This window comes from Lytechinus variegatus, chromosome 6 (assembly GCF_018143015.1).
Source record: "Lytechinus variegatus isolate NC3 chromosome 6, Lvar_3.0, whole genome shotgun sequence".
Classification (NCBI taxonomy): domain Eukaryota; kingdom Metazoa; phylum Echinodermata; class Echinoidea; order Temnopleuroida; family Toxopneustidae; genus Lytechinus; species Lytechinus variegatus.
Window position 1 is genome coordinate 26,879,732 of NC_054745.1, and position 26,373 is coordinate 26,906,104.

The following is a 26,373-nucleotide window of genomic DNA, read 5'->3' on the forward strand; positions in this document are numbered from 1 at the left end:
AAACTGGTTCAGGAAACAAGTTTGGAAGATCGCTTTGCTAGCATTCCCCATTTGATCACCCAAAAGTGGTTTTCCAAACCACCTTACGTAAAGTGGTCTTGTTGCTTTGGGAACACTCTCAGTGGGGTGTCATGTTTCGTGCGAAATTTGAAACCGCAGCATAGGCATTCCACATACAGTGTGTGGAGTAGCGTGCTCGAAATGTGCGAAGATCGCTTCCCGAAAAACGATTGTGTCCTCACGTTTATAAAACCAGTTTAATGAGGCAAAGCGCTCTTCGAAACTACATTGCGAGGTGGTTTACTGAACCGGTTTGGAAGATCTCTTCCAAGACCGCTTTGACCGTTCTCACTACTCATTAAACTAGTTTCCAGTAAACTAGTAAACTTTTAGGACGGTAGTAAGAACGGTGTCTAAGTAAAAAGATGTGTTGGTGTGTGTTAGTTTGGCATGGGGGGTATGTACATGTAAATCTTTATACTACAGGGTACATGTACATGCATAGTGGGTAGATCTAATGAAGTAGCATACTAATCCTATTTGTCACTACATGCATGCATCATGATCAACTTTCATTCATGTAGTAGTTCTATACTACACAGTCTACAGTTTGGGCCAACATGTACATTCTTTATTGTTGTGATGGCCTGCATGTAGGCTGTAAGAGTGTCTGCTCACAGTTTTTAACAAGGGTTTTTAGGCATTTAAAGGGATGGTCCAGGCTGGAGATATTTATATCTCAATAAATAGAGTAAAATTCACAAAGCAAAATGCTGAAAATTTGATCAAAATCGGATAACAAATAACAGAGAACTTGAATTTTGAATATTTGCATTATTCCAGTGAATCAGTCCTAGGCACATCTTCATGAATATTCATTAAGTGTGCTAATGATGTCATATCCCCACTTGTTCTTTTGTATATGAAATTAGGTTTGTTCAACATTTTTCTATCAAGAAGTAAAACAATTGGATTGACAACTGATTAAGTGCATTAGTTATTTTTGCCACAACTTATTTCATCATGATGGAGACACATCGTTTACACATGTATGAAAAATGAAACAATTATGATTTCATGTAATAACATGAGAAAAAGAAAAGTGGTGATGTGACATCTTCAGCCCACCTAATGAATATTCATGACGATGCGCATATAACTGTTTTCGCAAAACGTTGATAAGCTTTAAAGTTCAATAATTTCTTTATTATCCAATTTTGATAACATTTTCAGCATTTTGCTCTGTTAATTTGACTTTATTTATTACATACAAATATTTTCAGCCTGGACCATCCCTTTAACTTCAGATGATGTTATTGGGATAGTTAAAGAAGAAAACATTTTCTTTGTGCATCTGACAGCTTCCATAAAGTTGTCCTTCGTTGACCATTCCTTATAATGAATTTCAGTCTGTTTTAAGCTGACATCATTTAGTGTAATGTATGTAGTCTATAGGCGGTGCTGCACCATCCCAAGTTTGCTCAATTTCGAGATTTTATACCGATCGGCCATCTTCGCGATTAATTTCAAGATTCAAGAAACCTCGTCTCCACCATCGCAAGAAGAGCGATTCCAGCTTGAGCGAGGCGTCGATGCATTGATGCATTATGGTCTGACGCCGTGAATAAATAATCCCGAGTGTGTCTGCACCTACGAATTAGCGTGATAATTCGCAAAATAGCGCATTATTTTGCAAATAAGATTTGTAAGAAATAGATAGTGATTTTCCATTTCAAAAAATGTTTTTTTTTTTCGTTTCTGATAATCTGTAATTCCGTTTCAACTTGATCTAAAAATGGAAATTCTGTTTTGTCACTGAAAATGTACACAACAAAAACCTGAATTCCGTATTGCAAAGGTTAATTCCATGTTATTTTTTACATGAAAATTATAAGAACCGAACAGAATTTCTTTTTCATTTACAGGTAAAACCCCCCAGAAAATCACTGTCCCTAAAGAAATTGGTACCAAAATACGTGGGGAGAATAATACCCCTTTCATAAACCTATCCTCCAATTAGCCGCCTTAGAGTAATGCGGATAATTCAATAAAAATTGCGTTCACAAACTCCGAAAATAAGCCGCATTATTTTACGAGCACCCGTCCTGAAAAAGGCGGATAATCGTCATGACAACTGGACACGCCCCCTCCGATGCGGTTGTGTTGGAAAAGGGTGACCTTGTGACCGCACCATGGCTATTATCCGCATTATTTGGAAATGCGTTCATAAACTAAAAATCTTGTCCCGATGCTGCTATTATGCGGATAATAGCAGTATCAAAAGAATGCGGATAACTCTGGTCCTCCTCCAATTTTACGACCAAATTATGCTGCTATTAGCCGCATAATTGGGTTTATGAAAGGGGTATAACACTATCAGGACATGATTAAATCAGTGAGTATTATATTTCAGTCTTGGGACTTTTTTATGACTCACTCTGTGTTCATATTAAGGGGCTTTCACAATTGCTTGCGCGATCGTTTGTGATCAATTTTGGTCACAGTATATGTTGCACACATTCGCAACAGGTGTAAGCAGTTGCACCACCAGTTTGGAAAGGGGCTTTAAATTCCTTGTTTTTGCCCATTAAAAAAAAAAAAAAAATGGCCAACTTTATGCAGCTTTAATAGGTCATCCCTTGGAAGTTACTTTTGTATTAAAAGCAAAAAATGGCAAAGCTGTAAAAGCTATCAAATGAAGAGAGGTTATTCAGAAGCAATCTACGTGATTGATACTTCACCTTCCTCTTGCCTGTGAATCGATATTGAACTTTCTGTATAGCTCAAGCCAATGCCAGGGACAGGGTAATAATAATAGCACACTCAACTCAGAATAGATTATTTCTAGTCAGATAAATATAGATCCCCAGGCCATGGACGGAAGAATCCAGTTTTAAAGGGGAAGTTCACCTGGATAAAAGTTTGTTGTAAAAATGCCCGCCAAAATGATAAATAGCTTTGGTGTAGATTTTAGGATCCAACCCATCAAAGATCGAGGAAGATAAGTTTTTGATTTGTGACATCATACATGTACATGTGTGAGCAGCTGCCCCCTACATGTATGTTATGTAATCTGAAATGCATATATTTATACATTCATTTTTTTAAAGGGTCTTAATGACGAGTACTATGTAGAATTAGTTTTCTTTCGGGAATGGGTGAGAAATGACTTTATAATTCCTGCTATTTTTACAATAAACCTCTTTAGTTTTCATAAGGGTGAATTTCCCCTTTAAGACAGGTCTTTGGGTGGTGACACACTCACTGATCAAAGTTTCAATCAGGGTCTGTGCCTGCAGACTAACTTTGTTATTTGTTAGATGATGAAATTTGTCCCAATTTGCTCTTTATTCAAATTCTTAAACTTTCAGCCCAGAGTACCCCTTTAAAGGGATGGTCCAGGCTGAAAATACTTACGGGTATATCTTAATACATAGAGTGGAATTCACTGAGCAAAATGCCGAAAATTTCATCAAAATCGGATGACAAATAATAAAGTTATTGAAGTTTAAAATGTAGCAATATTTTGTAAAAACAGTCATCATGAATATTTATTAGGTGGGCTGATGATGTCACATCTCCACTTTCCGTTTTCATATTTTTTCATTATTTCATACTTGTGTGATTAATACATGTATGTCTCTTATAATGGATTAAGTTGCAGCAATAAATATCTAATGCACTAAATCAGTTGTCGATCCCATCTTTCTATTTCTTGAAGGAAAAAATTTGAATAAACCTAATTTCATATAATAAAATACAAAAGAACAAGTTGGGATGTGACATCATCATCCCATGTAATGAATATTCATGATGACTGTTTTCACAAAATATTGCTAAACTTTAAAATTCAATAACTTTGTTATTTGTTATCCGATTTTGATGCGATTTTTGGCATTTGGCTCAGTGAATTCTACCCTATTTATTGAGCTATAAATACTTTCAGCCCGGACCATCCCTTTAATGACTGTTGTTCATGCAGTCATCACTCATGTTCCATCTTTTGCATGAACATAATATCTCTATCTGATGTCTCCACTTACATGTATCACTTTGTACAGTGTATGTTAAAGTGCCCATCAGCCATTCCATTGTGACCCGTGTGACATTCATACCAAATCTCCACTTCTTAAGATTCATTACTTGAAATTTGTATATTGCAGACTTGTTTTTCCTATTCTTTTCAATCAAGTTGCTAAAAATGCACACTGTCAAATTAATTTTTTTTTTTACAGGACTTACATGTATGTAGGAGATATTTCAAATGGTTTGTTGTGACTTATGTGACGCGACACTATTGAAGATACCTGACCTTACTGTATAATTTCTTTAATTTCCTAAGAAGATACTCACCAGATTTTGAAAAAATTTTAGGAGAGTATTTTTGAAACATCTGGAAATTTACACCTGTATGTTCCAAATTCATAAGGTCTGACTTATTATTTTGGTTCGATTGCCATTTGAAAATGTGACTCGCGTGACACAGGAGAGTGACTCACGTGACAAGTATCAATTGGGGGCCCTGATGAATCTCTCACCAAACTTGGACCTTTGTAATTCATGTAGGACTCCATGATGCACCAACTCTTTTGCATCCTTTCAATGGTCAAACCTCAACGGTCAAACCATACTCTTGCAGGGAATAATTTTCCTAGTATCGCATTGCAATTGCTCCACATTCTTTAAAAGGGTGCTGCGCATAACGTCTTTTACATAGCATATTCTTACATCAGACTATACATCACTTAGTTGAGAGCTTTTGTCGTATGACCAAAAATTCTATTCAAATTTGTAAAGCGAAATTATTCCCTGCTCTTGTGTGTCTGGACGGCATAGACTACTACCTTGCCCCTGACACACACAACCAATAGCATTCTACATACCATTCCCTCATATGGGAACCCCTTATTACAGACCGGTCTGCTTTATCCAGAACAGACCGTCGAATAAATTGATACATCTTGTGTCCACAGATAAACAATTGTAGGGTGATTAGGGGTTTTAATTACTCGTTAGGACTGCTTTTCTTAAGCTATATAGCAATTAGGGTGCGATATAGTGTGTACATGTACATGTACATGGTGATATAAAGGCTTAAAGGGGTGAGCTGTTTGCAGGCAGTATGCCAGACATACTATTTAAGGTCAAGTCCACCCCAATAGAATGTTGATTCGAATAAAGAGAGAAAAATGAAACTTCATTACACTGACAATTTCCTCAAAATCGTTTGTAAAATTAGAAAGTTGTGGCATTTTAAAGTTTTCGCTTATTTTTCTCAAAACAGTTTACTACACCTCAGTGAAATGCAAAAATGAGACAGGAGTGTTGATTATGTTCCTCACTATTTCCTTTTTTTGTATGAAATTTAAATTATAAATAAAAATATAGAATATTTCAATTTTTACAGATTTTACAATATATTGACCAACTTGACTGAACTGCAATATTGTATTTGGTAAATCCACATGTTCGGGGAGGAACAAATATTTGTCTCATGTGACAAAAAGGAGAAATTTAAAATATTTTGTAAAGATATTGTGAGTGGGTGACGTCATCAGTCCTCATTTGCATACTGAACATGATGTGAATGTACATGTACATGTAACCGTTTTGTGAAATGGAGCGAAGGTATAAAATGTCATAACCAATATTTTACACCCAATTTTTATGCAACTCATTTGGATGTAACTGGCTCGTTCATATAACTATTTCGTTAAAAATAAGCGAAACTTTGAAATGCCATAACTTTCTTATTTTATATCCAATTTTGATGAAATTTTCAACATTGTGCTTGTCTGATTTTTCTATATTGATTCAAATCAACATTTTTCTGAGGTGGACTTGACCTTCAAGTATATATTTTAAGACTAGCTATTTATCACACAAAGTCAATGAAATACTACACACAGCAAAGTTGGTCAGTTCGCTCCCCCTTTAAATGCAGCAGTGTTTCCAATCTTCCCGAAATAATGGATATTTGGATTTTTCCAGGAAAGTTTCAGGAAATGAAAAAATTACAGGAAATTTCGGGAAATCAGAAAATTTACATGTTGGTTAAGGTCTTTATTTAAAGAATTATTTGCATCAAAGAGCTACATAGCTCAAGCTTTTTGCTTGTGCTTCACGCTCGCATTTCGTAATTTTGTTCCCATTTTTAGAGAGGGCGTGAAAAAAAGTTTAATTCCTTGATTTTGATTACTTTGGTCACTGCCTGATTTTCGTTAAAAATCAAACTTGGAAATTCTAGGAAATGTCTGGGAATTTCAGGAAATTTGGGAAATTTGTTTTGGATCTAGTTCTCAATACTGAAATGTAGATACATGTAAATTATCAGAAAATTAGAGGTGCTTTAATAGGAGCTTATTGAGGTGATTATAAAATGTCAAACGTAATACCTTATTCAGTACCGGTAGCTTACCGCATAATTACTAAACGATTGTGGGTGATTACGCACTGCAAATACTAATTAGGATTGCTTTTCTTTAGCCATGTAGCAATTAGAATTAACATAAATTGTCTACACTGTGATAATAAAGGGGGTTAAAGATGTGTGGTAACAGACAACATTTCAAACACACAATTAAAGGACAAGTCCACCCCAACAATAATATAATTCAAATAATAAAAAACAAAAGAAATAGTGAGTGACATCATCGACTCTCTCATTTGATGTAACTGGCTCGTTCATATAACTATTTTGTTAAAAATAAGCAAACTTTGAAATGTCTTAACTTTCTTATTTTACATCCGATTTTGATGAAATTTTCAGCATTGTGCTTGTCTGATTTTTCGCTATTGATTCAAATCAACATTTTTCTGAAGTGCAATTGACCTTTAAGTCCCAGTCTCTTCAGGTATAACTGTAAACTTTCTTCCTACATGTACCTGGTACTCGTCCACCTCACCTGGGTAGAGTGCTGATATTGAGGACCTACCTTTTAACAAATGTTATCATTTAAAAAAAATCCGAATTATTTTAGATGAATCAAACCCTCTTAAAACAAAAACATGAGTTAGAAATGACTCAGCTTAGAAATGACTCAGACTTTCATGTAGAAATGACAAAAATGGTCAGTTGGAAACAAGTGCTGCAGTACAACCACAGACAGGAGTAGTTACTGCGAAGAAATCAGCATGTTTCTTGTACTGAGCATTGCATTTTAGCCTACAATACCAAGTAAACTGCAAATGCATACTTTTATTTTATGTAAGCAAGGAATTTGTTTAGGCTTAATTGACTTTGTAAGCCAAGTGAGCAATGGATGTGCCCCATATTGACAGGGTCTAATTAAGTGGAAGATAGGCATTCGCTGAAGATGGCACATCGTGCTAATTGAATTAGAGAGAGTCGCTAAGCAAATTATCAGCATGCTGCACCTGATACACAGTAAAAACACTCGTACATGGTGCCCGGGGGGGGGGGGGCACTCAGTATATAATGCATCTAGTGGGTATGTGCCGCGGAGAGGACTCCCATTTTTACACTCAAAATTCCGACCAAGGCATAGCATTTTTGTCTTATTGAGAAAAAGAACAAAGAAAGCATTTCATTCTTATCGAGGAAAAAAAAGAAAGAGATCCGCTCCAAAGCTTCGCATATTTTTCGTTACGCCGTTCCGGTCGCATTGATCTGCTACAATGAGCTGTAATTTTGGTGAAAAGCGGCCGCAGAGCGCTGTCTGACCATCGCCTCTGCGCGAGCGCACCTGGCGGCTAGCTGCATCAGACACGCATGCCCCTTCTCGCGCTGCCAGTTCCATGGGGATGCATACTCACTCACAAGCTGGTGATCCATTCCAAGGACCCCCATTTTCACAAACATTTGTAGTTCCAAAGCCGTTCCGAGGACCCTCCTTTTTACAATAAGCCCGCTCCAAGGCCCCCGTTTTATGTCTCGCCCGCAGTACACCCCACCATTTTTTTGGTCGAGTGCCCCCCCCCCCCCAGGACATGGTGTAGATGTTGAGAATTTAAAGATAAATGCCAGTTGTGGCAACGATTTCAAAATGATTTCGTACAGACTCTGATGAAATGTCCACCAAAGTATGTTTTTTTTTTTAAATGTGCCAAAGGATCCTGGAAGAAATTGTGTGATTGCTGAGAAATTAGCATACATGTATAAGCACAGGATTTGGGTCAAGCGGCGACATTCAAAGCTATAATAATACACTGTCCCACTTGCGCTTATCTGTGTAGGTGATCTTCAGTGTGAACATTTTCCAGTGTAGATTTCAAGAGTTCACAAAGTTCAGTTTATGTAACTGTACCAGATCTAGATCCTCGATGATATACATGTAGTTACAATTAAGCCTGGTTTTACAGACTTTCTTGTGAAATCAGTGTTTACTGCGACTACTTTCATTTATATTTAATGTGTTTAGATTTTTCAACCCTCTGATGTGCTTTTCTCTATCTTTCTGTCACAGGTTTCTCAATTGGTTATCCTCCATGAAGAAGCCCAGGATGGAAACGCCATGCCTGACCTATCAAATCCTGTCATGGCGGTCAGTGCTGCTGTCCAGAACCTGGTCAAGGTAACAACATTTTTTCTTTGGTCTAGTGGTTAGAGCATTGGACTCCTGATCGCAAAGTCATCAGTTCTAATCTCTGCTCTGCCATTGTCTCCACTTTGATAGCAAAGATCCGAGAGTAATTTTGGTCTTTTATATAATTAGCCACTATCATTGACTAACTTTGATGTGAAATGTTCCCTCCGAGGCCCCCCCGGCCTAGATAGGGTTAAGGGGAGATGGTGAAATATATTATTTGCAGAATTATTATGTGAAAATGAATCACCATATTGATTTAACAATGAAAATTTCCTTAATCTACTATGCATTAAAATAATAACTTTTGCTACAAAAGTCAAGTTTAAATGAGATATCTTAGTTGTTTGTGATAGGTATAAATTTTTCTAATTTAAAGCAATCTTTCATACAGTGTGAAATTTGAATGACAAGAGCTTGAGAATAGATTCACTCATAATATTCTTCACAAAACATTTCTGATGGGCCCTGTCTACAATGTCTGTAATTTCTCGTGCGTGCATTAAAGATCAATTATTCCTATTGGTATCAAACTGGAAGCAAAACATAATTGATAATTTCTATGTTTCCTTTTTTGACACCCTGTATAGTTTGGTAACGCCATTTTAAATATCATTGATAAAGCTGAATTACAGAATCTCTTGTAATTTTTCTATACAATGCCTATACTTGTAAAGTTGACTTGCTACATGTATTAGTTACAGATATGAATTGAAATGTATTTGATGATTTTGTGACAATATTATGACATGGATATCCCTTTTTCTTGGACACCCTGTATAGGTTGGGAAGGACACTGCCAACAGCACAGACGACAAGATCTTGAAACAAGAGATGCCTCCTGCCTTCACAGGTGTAGAAGAATCGTCCAACAAGCTGGCTGAAGCGGCCATGGAACTCAAACGAGATCCGTACTCCTCACCGGCCAGGAAAAAACTGATTGACGGTGCAAGAGGTAACTATTCTTGAGCTGTAGTGTGAATAGGGTTTCAAGAACAGTTAATGTTATTTGTAGATGTCTTCTTCATTATTCTTGATCATCCTCTCTCTGTTAGTCATCAAAATTCCATTTTTATCTTCCATCACCTTCTTTACATTTCCTTTAACACACCAGATTCACCCTTTCATCCTTCTATTTTGTTCATGCTCATGTTCACACATACATTATAACTCTTGCTAAGTTCTTACTTTCTGATTGGTTCTCTCCCTCTGACTTAAGTTCATTAATATTTAGTAGTAGTTATTCATATGCTATGTATATTCATGTATTTCTTTTATTTGCTATCTTTGCTTTTTGAAGATTCATTATTTATCTTTGTTGTATATAAATCAAGCATGAAATATCTATGCCAAATAAACCCCTGAGATTCAAATTTGTTCAGCCCTGGGCAGTTCATGACAGGCAATCATCGAGTAAGGTTGTCCACTTCATGTCTCTGTATAAGTTAGAACCATGCCCCTTTGCCTACCACTCTGGCCACTCTACACTATCTAGCACCCATCCTACCAAGATCGATGATTGATCCTATCGTTTGGGAGTCTTCGCTTCCACGACACATGACACATTCAAGAACACAGTAAATCTATTGAAAATGACCGTCAAGTCACAATGAACAGCTGGGAAGTCTTTGTCAGAAATTGGTGAACCAGAACAGCAGTTTCGTCCTAAGTTTGGAACTGATGAAAAATTTCAAATACGTGGTTTTTCAGGGGTCCAGGAAGAAACTGCTGTTTTTGATTCACTAAGTCTTGACATTGACTTCTCGTCATGGGCATGAAGGGCGTTTGACAGTACATTCTCTTTGTTCTTGATTATATTGTACGCTTTGAAGCAAAAAATCCCTAATTGTCCTGACCATTTCAGAAAAATATTGATTTGAATCAATAGAGAAAAAGCAGACAAGCATTATCCTGAAAATTTCATAAAAATGTATAATAAGAAAGTTATGACATTTTTAAAGTTTTGCTTATTTTTCGCAAAATAGTTATATACACAATAGTCACATGCAAATGAAAGAATCGATGGTAACCCTCACTCACTATTTCTTTTGTTTTTTATTGTTCATTTTGGGGGGAATATAAATCAAGTAAGTAGTAGTCAAGTTAGACATTACTGTTTATTTTGCTGATTGTGTAAACCAAACGAAATTGTAGGTCGATGTATTTGACCTACTTTTTTTCGATGGACCGATTTTGCAAAATCTGCACTGGCGCTCAAAGACATCGATCGAACACTCATTTTAAAATCGATTCGACTCAGGCTTAGTTCATTCAGCCATGATGTTGGTAGTTGGCATATTATTTTCCTCTTGTTTCGTTGTAAGGTATTCTGAGTGGAACTTCTGATCTCCTTCTCTGCTTCGACCAGTCTGAGGTCCGCAAGATTGTCCGGGTGGCTAAGGGTGTCCTGGAATACCTGGCCGTCTCTGAAGTGGTTGAATGTCTGGAAGATCTGGTGACATTTGTCAAGGTAAGTCACCGTATATTCAAACTTAAATCTATTCAAAGGAGAATTAGCATTTTCAAGATTCTGGACCGAACTTGAGAGAGAGAGAGAGAAAACCCACCATGATTTGTAGGTTCAATTTGTTACCTTGAATGCATTTCATTTCAACAAATCCTTTCTCAAGTTAAGGTCAAATTTGCCAAAGTGGCCTACAAAGCAACCTTGAGAAATAACGATCTGTTAGGCTAACCTAGGTATGAACTCAAGGAAGAAGTTATCACCAACCAGGCAGTTTTTGTGTTTGTGACTTGTATGTTTTTGATAGATACATCTCAATGATTATTAACCCATTGCCCACTGGAACCAGGTGGTCCCTATACAGAGCTTAAGTAGATCCTCGAATTCAGTGGACAAAGTGTTAATAGTCTTCATAGGTCTTGCCAGCTATTTGCAAGGAATCTGTATCCTCAGAGTGTAGAAATCCTATCTGTTATTTACCACTGAGCAAGTACATTGTAGCGCCTTGGTGTAGTGGTTTTAACTCGCCTTGTAATCAGAGGGTCATGCATTCAAATCCCAGCTTAGCCGAGCATCCTTTTGCAAGGCATCAATCCACACTTAGCTACCCTCACCAGGTGCTAATTGGGTACCGGTAGGAACCAACTGTCATTATGGTTGGTTTAGCAAGTGTGTGCCTAATACGTTGCTAAAAAGCTATGAATCCAGTTACCGGGTTATAATTGTGAAGCGCTTTGAGCAGTTGTGGATTGATAATGCGCTATATAAAAGCCAATTATTATTATTAGGTGAATTCATTCAACTTAAATCTGTCGTCACGTGTTTTCGTGAGCTGCTGACTGGTCACCCTCTTTACCCTGAAGTCAAGATGTGCCTGTCAAATTCTTGCTGAACGTTCTAGATTGTCTTTGAGTGTAGTCTTTGCTTCTTGCTGTATCTTTGCAGTTTTCATTATTTCTTCCTGTAGATTTCTCATGATACCATATTCAATAACTTCAGTTTAACTTAATCTAGGTTGATATTATTTGATGTGTACATGATAGTGGAGGAGCCGTGGTGTAGTGGTTCTGACTCTCACCTTGTAAAAAGAGGGTCATGTGTTTGAATCCCACCGCGGTCTGGTGCCCTTTCGCAAGGCGTTTATCCACACTTTGCCACTCTCGACCCAGGTGCTATATGGGTATCCGGTAGGATTTGAAAGTCATTGTAGCTTGTCCAGTACTGTGTGTGCCTCATCGGCGACTGACTGGAATAGATGTGCAAACATTTTGTGCGGGAATGACTGATTGAATCCGATGAGCGGGGTAAAAATATATCTGTAAAGCGCTTAGACATGTTGTTTCGATGTATTATTATTATTACTAGCATGGATCCCAGGAAGCCTTTTGATTTTGAGGTCAAAAGGTTAAAGGTCATGGTCACAGTGACATGTCTTCATCTTACCCTTCTGAAGTCCTTTAGTCCTTTACTTTAACTTTACCTAGGCTCATATAATTTGATTTACTTCAATAACTCCATACATCTACTTGATTTGCTAGTTCAGCCCTCTGGACTGCCATACCCGAAAAGAACTCCCAAGGATTTAAAAAGCGCGAGCGCGCCCTCTCCCGTTCAGGCTTACTACCCATGATCACCGCGCAATTAGCGTCCATCTTCCTCAACTTTCGCAAGCCCATACGTTGAAACATGTTGCTACGCAAGGCGGAGGGTCGGTGGGAGGGTATCAAGTAGATGTATGAGTTATCTCGTAAATAAGAAAATCAGGTAAGTATTTTCATAGTTTGTATTATACTAGTATGGATTACAGGAAGCCTTTTGATTTTTAGGTTAAAAGGTCAAAGGTCAAGTCTCCCCCTTTCACTTTTCTTGCTTGTGACCAATAACTCCATTGTCCATGTTACAGGCGGGTGTAATATGTGCTCGCCCTAGCGATGCTCTTGTTTTATATTATTTAATTGGTCTGTGAATGCAGGCATTTACATGTATAAAGAATTTGTGCATCCAATTGCTTTTAAGTACACACATAAAAGATAAAAATGCAGTGTATCAGAAGAATAGAAAAATATACATGACCAAAATAGTTTAAAATTTCCGGAATATATTAATGTCATTATTATTCATCATCCCTGGAAGGGATGTACACTTTTCTGGTCGTTATCAAGTTGTTTTCTGGTTTCTTAAACAGAACTTGTCTCCCGGGATGGCCAACATGGCCAACAAAGTTACCTCAAGAAGCAAGGAACTGACCCATACTGCCCATGCCAATGGACTGATCAACCACACCGAGAACCTCAAGAGGACCACACCGGTCCTGGTGTCCTCTATGAAGATCTTTGTCACTGTACTCAAGAAAGGAGGTATGGGTTTTACAGCTAAGGCACCTTGCCAAAATAGCCGTATCTTACATGTGGGAGTCCCACAAGCGGCCTTTCATTCCCAGTTCTCATGCTTCCTCAAAGTGCCTTTGGGGTAGGTTTCCTGCTAAAAAGACACGGACAGACTTTTGACTAAATACCTGAATCGCTCTTTCATTCCTTGTGACTTCACTCACACGGAGTAAAGCAAGATCATCTGGAGCCCAGCAAACTCAATGCTAGGGCACTCAGTGGCAGACCATGACCCGGAGGAGACAAAGCATCGGAGTGGCACTGTATTGTTTGTGATCATTGCTGTGCCCCTCCAATGCTTTGTCTCCTCGGGTCACGGTCCGCCACTGAGGGCACTAGTCAAGCAAGCCTAGCTTCCAGATTCAAATATTAATGGGGTGTTTCACAAAGATGTAATCATTACTTAGGTATAAGTCTCATGCGGAACTTTATGGCCCGAATTCCCAAAGGTGGTTTTGAAAACCCACGGTTGAGTCCATGGTTAATGCAGATTTCCTGTATTAATTACGCTTATTTTACAGCGTATATTAAAATTTGTCCAATGCAGATGCACGTTTTTGTCACAGTTCGTCAAATTGACGCCTGTTGCCGTGCTTATCCATGCAATTTTATTCATGAGTCCACTGTTTGAATAATGAGTCCACTATTCAAACAGTGGACTCATGAATAAAATAGCGTATCTTACTATGGTAACAAGCGTCAATTTGGCGCACTGTGACAAAAGCGCGCATCAGCATTGGACATATTGTATTCATGCTCCCGATACGCGCGAAATTAAGCATAATTTATACAATACAGGAAATCTGCATAAACCATGGATGCAGTTGTGGGCTTTCAAAACCACCTTTGTGAATTCGGGCCATTGTGTTTTTGCAAAATATTTCATTTATTCATGTAAATTCACTTTTGCTCATTTTATACTTGGTTTGGAAAAAATCAAAACAACCGAGAGAATTATTGCTTTAACCCTAACAGATTTAAAGGTTTCCCCAAAGGAAAAATGCGAAAGCATTCTTTCTTTGTTTTTAGAATTTCTTACGTGCTTCTTTGTTTTCTAATCTTTTGTTTTTCAATGTTTTTTCAATGGAAATTATTACAGACCATTTAACAACTAAATTAAACCCTATATTGTTAAAGCAGACTAATTAGAACGAAAAATAATCATCCTTTTATGAATTTCATCTCCCATAGACTTTGTATAAAAAATGAGCCATTTGTCATTACATTGTCTTGTAAAAAGTCATGTGATGTCACGATGCTATACTCGTATGTTGCAAATTTGGTCTCGAAAGTTGCGAAAGACCTAACATAAAAAAGTTATAAAATTTTTGCAGCACTGTCTTTTTGCGTTTCGGAAATATCGTGTGAAGCGTCAAGGGGGGGGGGGGCATCATGCCCCCCAGTCCTTTAGGGTTATACGTAATTTGATGAATGTGCATAAAAAACTGAATATCCTGTATATTAATGAATCATTTATTTGAATTTGTTTGAAATGTACATGTATGCTATTTTTCAATTACAATGTATCTTTTCATGTGATACTTATGTGTGGAATGAGTTGAGAAATAAAAAAATCTTGAAAAAGGAAAAAAAAGTTTTGTGTGATATAAAACACATCCTTACATTATTGCAATAAAGCTTGGATGATGTCCCTTCTGTTTAGTCATTAATGAGATTATGCAATAGATATCGTTTGCGCATTGCCATTTAAATACAACTCATTGCACATAACAAAACAGTCAGGTCGGCTTGATTTTCTCTCATTGCCCTTCTATGAATGTTCAATCCTACTTATTCCGATATTGGAAATTATGATCAAAGACATTACCAGTTCCAAGAAACAACTCATCAAACATCAATGATGAAACTTATCTCATTTTACTGGACAAAGAGTTGCTCACAATATTGCACTGCTTTGTTCTTGTTCCAGGGGGCAGTTTCATAAAGCTGTTCGTAAGATACGAGCAACTTAAAGAACGACTGGTGAACCTTTCTTATGCGCTTAACTATCGCCAATGGTCATTTTCCATAAGAAAGGATCACCAGTTGTTCTTAAAGTCGCTCTTAAATTATGAACAGTTTTATGAAACGGACCCCAGGTGCAATATAGCCCTCTGTGTAGAGTGTTTTAGCACTGCACATTTTTTAATCATAATTAGGAGCAGGACGGGATGAGGCTCAGCAGAACCGCAACTACATCATTGGATGCATGTCCCACGATGTGAACGAGATCATCCGCATCCTTCAGCTCACCTCTGCTGATGACGATGAACTGTCCCTGGATGATCTTGCAATCATGAAGAAATCCTTGTTGAATATCACCAACCAGATGACCATGGCTCAAACTTGGTTGGCCAATCCCAATGGTGAACCTGGTGGCTTAGGTGAGTGAATGCAATCATCTTGATGCCATCTTGAATGCAGGACACTGATTCATATCATGGCCTTGCTCAGACTAGGTAAGGCACCCCTAATGCAGAACCTTGTGGCTTAGGTTACTTGTCTAATGGCATTCATTTCTAGTTGAATATCACCAACCTAATGACCATGGCTCAAACTTGGTTGGCCAATCCCAACGCTGAAGCTGGTGGTTTAGGTGAGTTTATGCATTCATCTTGATGAAAATTTTGTGTGCTTTTCTTTGCTTACATAGGACATTCCGTAAATTTTGTGGAGAAAACAATTATCGGAGTATTTGACTTCCATATAAACCCCGCAAAAAAAGTTTTGCAACTCAGTTTTAGGGAATGATATTTTATTGGTTAATACAGTATAAAGGATGAAAGTGGTATCATTGGAAAGCTGAATTATTCTTCTTTACAATGACATGCCATTTGCTGTGATTATGTAATCATGGAATATGCAATCACCCTGAACATTGAGAAAAGTCAGAAGTGAAATGTTGCAAAATGCATTGATTTCTACCAAGAGCCTCCATTTCTATAGAATTTTCACCATGCAGGTGACAGTGAATGCACTCAGTCCATCCTCGAAACAATTGGAAATTCGCTATTGGAAACGACGCATATTTCATTTCTAACATTGCTGCGTATTATCATGTCTGTGTATTTCATGATAACACAAGCATTACAAATCACACATGATTGTAAAGAGGAATAATCATGCTTTCTAAAGATATCACTTTTACACATGATGATGGCATATTCAGAAATTTATTAGCACTCAAAACTTGCAGTTTGAGCTGCAGAACTCAACATGACATGGCAACGAATTTTGCAACATTTCATTTTTTACATTGCTGCATAATTTTTATGTCTGTGTATTTCATGATAACACTAGCATTACAAATGACACATGATCGTAAAGAGGAATAATCATACTTTTCAATGCTACCACTTTTACATAGGATGATGGCACACTAAGAAATTTATTAGCACTCAAACTTGAGTTGCAGAACTTTTTTTGAGGGGTTTAGTTTAGGTTGATTGGATCATTCATAACTTTCGTAAGGTGGGCCCAGGTATCATGTTCACTGGTTGGTGTTGATTAATACCTAAAGTGATTGTTAAATTCTCATGCAATTCAGGTGAGAAAGCAGTGCGAGATATCCTGAGGGATGCCAGGAGGGTAGCAGACCGCCTTGAGGGACCCCAAAGGGAACGTCTCCTTGCAGCAATAAATGAAATTGAGGCAATGATGAATGAACTTTGTGACTTGAGGGCCAAGGGACAAGTAAGTTCAGCGTCCCCTTTTATCCAGACTTGTTGTAGTAAAAAATGCACAATTTCTATAACAAATTTACCATCAGCCAGTAAGATTGAAGTATTTCAGTAGCTTTTAACTGTATTCCAAATTTTTGAAACTGTCCCCTGAGGTCTTATTGAAGTGTTGTTATTTGCCTAATCTTCAAAGGAAGGCACAGAATTGCTTGCTCATTTCGTAACATACTTTTTTTTACCAAGAGAAGGGATGAATGAATATTAAAGCACTTCTTTTAGTTAAGTAGACTAATCCTTTGTTTTAAGCATAAATTAGCCTAATTATTTCATGTGAAAAATCACACCCTAACTGTTACTTTCACACCAACCCACTCCCTCACCCACTCTTCTACCCTCAATATCACTATCACACCCACTCTCACCCTCACCTCAGCCTCTATCCCACCCTCACTGTTACTTTCACACCAACCCACTCCCTCACCCACTCTTCTACCCTCAATATCACTATCACACCCACTCTCCCTCACCCCAGCCTCTATCCCACCCTCACTGTTACTTTCACACCAACCCACTCCCTCACCCACTCTTCTACCCTCAATATCACTATCACACCCACTCTCTCAATCACCCCAGCCTCTATCCCACCCTCACCCTAGCCTCTATCCCGCCCTCACTGTTACTTTCACACCCACCCACTCCCTCACCCACTCTTCTACCCTCAATATCACTATCACACCCACTCTCTCCCTCACCCCAGCCTCTATCCCACCCTCACTGTTACTTTCACACCCACCCACTCCCTCACCCACTCTTCTACCCTCAATATCACTATCACACCCACTCTCTCCCTCACCTCAGCCTCTATCCCACCCTCACTGTTACTTTCACACCAACCCACTCCCTCACCCTCTCTTCTACCCTCAATATCACTATCACACCCACTCTCTCTCTCTCACCCCAGCCTCTATCCCACCCTCACTGTTACTTTTACACCAACCCACTCCCTCACCCTCTCTTCACCCTCAATATCACTATCACACCCACTCTCTCAATCACTCCAGCCTCTATCCCACCCTCACTGTTACTATCACACCAACCCACTCCCTCACCCACTCTTCTACCCTCAATATCACTATCACACCCACTCTCTCCCTCACCCCAGCCTCTATCCCACCCTCACTGTTACTTTCACACCAACCCACTCCCTCACCCTCTCTTCACCCTCAATATCACTATCACACCCACTCTCTTCCTCACCCCAGCCTCTCTCCCACCCTCACTGTAATTTTCACACCAACCCACTCCCTCACCCTCTCTTCACCCTCAATATCACTATCACACCCACTCTCTCAATCACCCCAGCCTCTATCCCACCCTCACTGTTACTATCACACCAACCCACTCCCTCACCCTCTCTTCTACCCTCAATATCACTATCACACCCACTCTCTCCCTCACCCCAGCCTCTATCCCACCCTCACCCTAGCCTCTATCCCACCCTCACTGTTACTTTCACACCCACCCACTCCCTCACCCACTCTTCTACCCTCAATATCACTATCACACCCACTCTCTCCCTCACCCCAGCCTCTATCCCACCCTCACTGTTACTTTCACACCAACCCACTCCCTCACCCACTCTTCTACCCTCAATATCACTATCACACCCACTCTCTCCCTCACCCCAGCCTCTATCCCACCCTCACTGTTACTTTCACACCAACCCATTCCCTCACCCTCTCTTCTACCCTCAATATCACTATCACACCCACTCTCTCCCTCACCCTAGCCTCTATCCCACCCTCACTGTTACTTTCACACCAACCCACTCCCTCTCTTCTACCCTCAATATCACTATCACACCCACTCTCTCCCTCACCCCAGCCTCTATCCCACCCTCACTGTTACTTTCACACCAACCCACTCCCTCACCCTCTCTTCTACCCTCAATATCACTATCACACTCACTCTCTCCCTCACCCCAGTCTCTATCGCACCCTCACTGTTACTTTCACACCAACCCACTCCCTCACCCACTCTTCTACCCTCAATATCACTATCACACCCACTCTCTCAATCACCCCAACCTCTATCCCACCCTCACCCTAGCCTCTATCCCACCCTCACTGTTACTTTCACACCAACCCACTCCCTCACCCACTCTTCTACCCTCAATATCACTATCACACCCACTCTCTCAATCACCCCAGCCTCTATCCCACCCTCACTGTTACTTTCACACCAACCCACTCCCTCACCCACTCTTCTACCCTCAATATCACTATCACCCCATCCTCTCCCTCACCACACCCTGTCTCTTACCCTAACCATCACACTCACTCTTTCTCTTTCAGCCCCCCACACACTCCTACTCTCAATCGCACCATCGCACTTACTTTCTCCCCCACCCACTCTCATATCACTGTCACTATCGCCCTCACCATCTCCCTGAGCCTCACCCACACTCTTATTTCAATAAATGTCACTATCACACCCACTCTCCCTTACCCACCCTCTCTCCTACTCTCAATGTCACTATCTCACCCACTCTCCCTCACCCACCCTCTCTTTTACTCTCACTGTCACTATCACACCCTCTCTCCCTCACCCTCTCTCCTACTCTCAATGTCACTGTCACCCACTCCCTCACCCACACCCTCCTCCATTACGCCACCCTCTCCCTCCACCCTTACTGTTACTATCACACTCACCCACTCCCTCACCCACTCTTCTGCTCTCAATATCACTATCACACCCATCCACTCTTTTCTCAATATCACTACATGCTCACCCACTCTTCTAATCTCAATGTCACTATAACGCTCACCCACTCCCTCACCCACTCTTCTAATCTCAATATCACTATCACGCTCACCCACTCCCTCACCCACTCTTCTAATCTCAATGTCACTATCACGCTCACCCACTCTTCTAATCTCAATGTCACTATCACGCTCACCCACTCTTCTACTCTCAATATCACTCACACCCACCCACTCCCTCATCCACTCTTCTAATCTCAGTGTCACTTTAACGCTCACCCACTCTTCTTATCTCAATTTCACTATCACAACCACTCTCTCAATCACCCCCAGTCTATCTTCCAACCTCACGCCACGCACTTTATTATGAAATACATTCTTTTTGGGAAAAATACACTTTTAATCACAGAATACACTTCTTCATTCCCAGAAGTTGGCAGGTCTGCATCCCCTTCACCATGAACCTCACCATCGCTTTCACTCTCACTGTCATCTCATCCTCATTCGAACACTACCTATTCCCTTTACACTGGAGACTTCTTTACGTTGAGCACATGTTCATTAGTAGTTATGTGGTTTGCCTTGTTTCTGAAAGATTTTCTCATTGCTAAGAACATTTTGTGGCATAATACAAATGTAATGCAGGGGGCCCTTTTTATAAAGCAGTCCGTAAGTTAAGAACGACTTTAAGAACGAGTGATGATTCTTTCTTTCGCGCTAAACCATCACCAATTCAATATACCACTTACTGCAAGAAGGGATCACCAGTCGTTGTTAAAGTAACTCTTAACTTCCGAACAGCTTTATGAAACACCCACCAGGTCATGTAGAGAGAAATGGAAACCTTAATTCATTGCAAAGTGGTGCTCAAGTCTAAACTAAGGGATTGTTTATCATGATTTCTTTTACAGGGTAATTCCCCTCGTGCTCTGCAGCTTTCGAAGCAGATCGGGGAGAGACTGGAGAACCTTCATCGGATGGTGGATGGTTCGGTCAAGGAAGCCATTAGGAGTGGGGTGACAAGGACTGCTTACACCCTTGCGGGTAAAGTGGAGCAGGCCCAGAAGTGGCTTAGGAACCCTGCCCAAGACGACAAAGGAGTGGGTGAGTTGGACCGATCCACTTCCTAGGAGGGGAGATCCACCTTGAGTTTATAAAGCTTTGTATATAATGAAAGTATCATGTAAAGTGGGATATGCAGATAAGTGTATGAAAGTTCTATGGCAGATGTATGCATCAAATTAGTGGATTAGTCACTTTTATCTCCTATCAACTGTTTGGCAGAGTCACATGTACTACTCTATTATTTGCCCTTTTTATTTAGGACGCAAAGCCATTGCTGGTATCGTTGCCCAGGGAAGGAAGGTGGCTCAGAACCTGACAGGCCCGGAACGATCAGAACTCCTGAGGCTCTGTGATGAAGTCGAAGGCCTCTCTCAACAAATAACGGATCTTGTAAACCGGGGACAGGTGAGTTATTAAAAGGGTAATCCGACCTGAAAATAGTTATATCTAAATAAAAAGAGAAAAGAAATAGCGAAGTTATTGAATTCTAAAGTGTAACAATATATTGTGGTAAAATATTCAGCATTTTGTTTGTTTAGTTTTTCTTCTTCTGTTTAGATGATATTGCTTTCATTCTAGAGTAGCTCTTTAGCCTTTTTTCATCAGTCTCAATCATCAATATGGCACAATTTTGTACAGGTAATTTCCTAAAAAAAACTGTGGTAGATTAATGATGAATATACATATCTGAATATCAAACCCCAAACCAACATAATGTCACTTAATATTTTATATTGAGAATTTCATACAGCTCGAACAACACATCCTAAGCTTCAAAGTGATATAAAACTTGTCAAAATTGATCAACAATAACTGACCGATTAACTTAATTGAATTTTAAAATAATTTGGTGAGGCATTCATAGAATAAGGAAAAAAAGGCTTTAATTTCGAGGTTTACACAAGCATTAGATGAGTACATGATGCAGTTCCTTGTGTATTTCATTTTTGCTTCAGGGGAATTCCCCAGCATGCTTGGAGGCTGCAAGAAGACTTGCTGAGAAACTTCCCGTTCTGCAGAAAGCCATAGAGAATGCATTAGTGAGGGAGGTGGCCGATGTTTTCATGGACACCACAACACCACTCAAGGAGTTAGAAAGAGCAGCTAAGGCTCCTATTAGTAAGAAAAAATATTTTTTCTCTTTTCCTATAGCATTGAAAAGCTTGAACCACATGTCATTTTTTTTTATCAGACTTTATGAGTACAAAGTTGCCACCTCATTAAGTCACCAGCTGTAGAAACCCTCCACCAGTACTTACAGCCATACGTTGGTGTCCCAACATTTTCTGAACCCTGTAGGCTGATCGTGGCACTCGTCATTTTTGTAACAAAAGATCTTATCTTTCTCTTTAATGAGGACTACTGATTTTCCACCACATATAGAAAGATGTCTCCGGTAGGCAATAGTCCTACAATGTACACCTCAAAGGCAATATCTTCTTAAACCATGCCAACAAGATTTCATTATCTGTATTTTGATCATTATTTTCTGATCCCTTGTAGACTTGCCAGTGCCACCAATGTCTTAATAAAAAAATCATCTTTGTATTTATCTTTAATGAAATGAAACACTGATTTTATACCAATGTATAGATGTGCCCAGCAGGCAACAGACCTACACCTCAAAGGCCACTATCTTCTTGAACCATGTCAACAAGATTTCCTTATCTGTACTTTGATCAATATTTTCCGAACCATTGAGTCTGGCCATGCCTCATATGATTTTCTAAATAAGAAATTGTCTTTATCTTTATTGCTCCACTGATTGTCCACCAGATATAGATGTGCCTGACAGGCAACAGACTTACACTTGAAAGGCCACAGTCTTCCTGAACCATGCAACAAGATTCCTCTTGTCTAATTTGATCATTATTTTCTGATCCCTTGAAGACTGATCGTGCCACATGTCAATTTCTTAATGAGAACTTGTATTAATTGACTTCTGATTTTCTACCACGTATCAATGTGCCCAACAGGTATCATTCCGACTTACACCTAAAAGCCGTAGAGGCTGTTCTCACTATGTTCCTAAAACTAGTTTACCGGAAACTGGTTTAGTGGAAACTAGTTTAATGCATAGTGAGAACGGTCAAAGCGGTCTTTGAAGAGATCTTGCAAACCAGTTTTGAAAACCACCTCGCGATGTAGTTTTCAAGATCGCTTTGCCTTGTTTTAGCGTGAGGACACAACCATTCTTCGCACGTTTTGAGCGTGCCTATGCTGCGGTTTTGAATTTCGCGGGAAAACGTGTCACCCCACTGAGAGCGTTTCCATAGCAACAGGATCGCTTTACGTGAAGTGATTTAGAAAACCACTTTCGTGTGGTCACGTGGAAACAAGAGCAAAGCGATCTTTCAAACTGGTTTCCTGAATCAGTTTCCAGTAAACTAGTTTTAGAAAGCGTAATAAGAACGGCCTCCTAGTCTCCTTGAATCATGCAATCAAGATTTTCTTATCTGTACTATGATCAATATTTCCTGAACCAGTCTGTCTGTGCCTCAAATAAATTGTTTTTATAAGAACTTACATTTATCTTGATTAATATAGAGCACTGATTTTCTACCATGTATAGATGTGCCTGACAGGCAACAGACCTACACCTCAAAGGCAACAATCTTCTTGAGGCATGCCAACAAGTTGTCGGACACTGCCAAGCTCGTGGCTGAGGCAGGGGCCAGCAACGACAGGCCGCTGGTTGTAGAACTCAACACCAAAGCACAGGAAGTGAAGGATCTTGCCCCGCAGGTGGTGGCCGCTGGGAAGGTTCTTCTGCTCAACCCGGATGAACCGGTAGGCTTTTTAACTCATTGGATCTGTATTATGTTGTCCAGTTTAACTCTGACCATTGTCTGATCCTTTGCTAGAATTATGGAAAGACAAGAATTTCAACCTTTTGTTTACTGTTTATGCTTAATATTCTTACTCTACTCTTTCATCATAATTTAAAGATGAAGTTAATTATTTTAGTTATTTCCAGACAGTTATATATATATATAGATAGATATTTTTGTTGTTGTTAAAAACCCTCAAACATCATTAGCGCCAAAGCAGAATTCTGTAGATTTTACATATGCATGGTACAAATTGGAAACATTGAAAAGCTCAATAATTACTAACCATGATTACTTGGATGAAGCAAATTTTTGGAGTATTTCATTTCATGTCTATTTTGAACAATAATATGTGGAATTTCATTTTCATTTTCATTTTGTTATTACTCATAGAATGCAGTTGCCCACTTTGATGAGTTGAAGAAGGAATATGTGGGAAAAGTCGAGGCTCTGACCGACTTGGTAGATCAGGCTGTTGATACTGTGGAATTCGTCAAAGCATCCGGTGAGAGAGAAAAAAAGGACATTATGGAATGGGTGTCATGCATAAGTAATTACCGACGCATGGCCAGCCATGCATCAGGTTATTACTTGTGCATGGTAAATTTACCGGATACATGGCTAGCCGAGTGTCCGTAATTACTTATGTATGGTTGTAAAAGGATTGATTTTTGGCCCCAAAATTCCACCATTCTATAAAATAAATGATACACAGGTTTGTTTGTGAATAGGTAGTAGAGTTGCAAGTAGAGTTGCAAAGGGCTGGAAAATTTCCTGAAATTTTGGAAACGTTCCATTGAAAGTTGCGGGAATTTTCAGCTGCCGGGAATTTTGGGAATTTTTGGGAATTTTCATTTTTTCACAAAAAGGGATAAATTCTGTTTTCAAATACAAAATTATAAATTGATATCCTCAAATATCATACTTTCCATTTGTATTTATACTATTATTCATTCTTTAAATTGCCCAGGGTTTAAAATATCAAACTGTACATAAATACATTATAGTACATGTATATGTATCCATTAACATGATGGGGCATTATGTACAAAATGAAGCTTTTCAATTTCAATCTTCTTGAACCATGCCAACAAGATTTCCTTATCTGTACTTTGATCAATATTTTCTGAACTATTGTTGTCTGTCTTTGCCTCATATGAATTTTTGAATAAGAAATTGTCTTTATCTTTATTGGACCACTGATTGTCCACCAACTATAGAGGTGCCTGACAAGAAATACTTACACTTGAAAGGCCAGTCTTCTAGAACCATGCAACAAGATTCTTTTTCTCTACTTTGATCATTATTTTCTGATCCCTTGAAGATTGATCGTGCCACATGTCAATTTCTTAATGAGAACTTGTCTAAATGGACTTCCGATTTTCTACCACCTATAAATGTGCCCAACAGGTATCATTCAGACTTACATCTGAATGTCCCTAGTCTCCTTGAACCATACAATCAAGATTTCCTTATCTGTACTTTGATCAGTATCGGTCTGTGCCTCATATAAATTGTTTTAATAAGAACTTACATTTATCTTGATTAATACGGAACGCTGATTTTCCACTGTGTACAGATGTGCCCGACAGGCAACAAACCATTTGTGGCAATAATAACTAATGCTCTTAATCATTTGTTAATCCAATTGTTCTAGTTCTTGGTAGAAACAAATTTGAATAAACCTAATTTCACATAATAAAATACAAAAGAACATGTGGGGATAAGACATCGTCAGTCCACCTAATGAATATTCATAACGACATTCCTAGAACTGTTTCACCAGAATAATGCAAATATTCAAATTAAAAATCAAATATTGATAGAATTTTCAGCATTTTTCATTGTGAATTTTACATAATTTATTGAGATATAAATATTTCCAGTCTGGACCATCCCTTTAAACCTAACATAAAACCATATTGCAACCTTAATCCTAACCCTATACCTTATGACAAAATAAAGCCCTGAGCAATTTTCGCTGGAGCAAATGTTGTGTCACCGTTCTGAATATTTCTACACCTTTTTCCAATCCCTCACAGAGGAAGCGATCAAGGCCGAGAGTGAAGATGTAGATAGGGCCATCAAGCAGAACAACGCCCCTGTCATCGCGGAGAAGGCATCCAACATCGCTAGGCGTGCCCAGCGGGTCGCCGTGGTCGCCTCCAAAGAAGCCGCCAATTCAGAGGACCCCAAGTTCGTCCATGATGTCAGCCAGGCAGCCAATCAGCTTTCAGCAGGTCAGAGGTCCTATGTCAAGGTTTAGAGTCCAAAGGGTTGGGCAGATTATAGTTTATTGAGCTGTTGTTGTTCTTCATATTGGTAGCCTTAGTATTTTTCTGTTTCTGTTTGTGGTTACTCCCGTAGGAACTCGGCAGGACAGCATTTTGCTGGTAAACGCCAAGGTGGTATATAACCAATTACCTATGAAACATTTTACGTCAAGGTTAATCAGTCATAGTGGCTGATGTTATAGACGACAGATTTCACTCTCGGGCCTTTTTATCAAAGTGGAGACAATGGCAGAGTTGGGATTCGAACTCATAACCTTGCGATTATGAGTCCAATGCTCTAACCACTGGACCACACGACCCTTGTTAGCTGTCATTTCTGTATCAGAAATAAATTGAATAAATTA

The 26,373-nt window shown here is 39.2% G+C and overlaps 1 protein-coding gene across 4 annotated transcripts in view; it reads left to right on the forward strand.

Moving 5' to 3' along the window:
* The window catches only part of LOC121417289 (vinculin-like), a 76,270-nt gene that overhangs the window by 16,491 nt on the left and 33,406 nt on the right, over positions 1–26,373 (forward strand). For all 4 annotated transcript variants that reach the window (XM_041610938.1, XM_041610936.1, XM_041610935.1 and 1 more), the window contains exons 2-13: positions 8,427–8,534; positions 9,330–9,501; positions 10,871–11,016; positions 13,196–13,367; positions 15,557–15,781; positions 16,945–17,090; positions 20,751–20,943; positions 21,164–21,309; positions 21,861–22,023; positions 23,477–23,694; positions 24,129–24,240; positions 25,778–25,975. In XM_041610938.1, the coding sequence (XP_041466872.1) occupies positions 8,427–8,534; positions 9,330–9,501; positions 10,871–11,016; positions 13,196–13,367; positions 15,557–15,781; positions 16,945–17,090; positions 20,751–20,943; positions 21,164–21,309; positions 21,861–22,023; positions 23,477–23,694; positions 24,129–24,240; positions 25,778–25,975 (1,999 nt within the window). The remainder of the gene's footprint in view (positions 1–8,426; positions 8,535–9,329; positions 9,502–10,870; positions 11,017–13,195; positions 13,368–15,556; positions 15,782–16,944; positions 17,091–20,750; positions 20,944–21,163; positions 21,310–21,860; positions 22,024–23,476; positions 23,695–24,128; positions 24,241–25,777; positions 25,976–26,373) is intronic.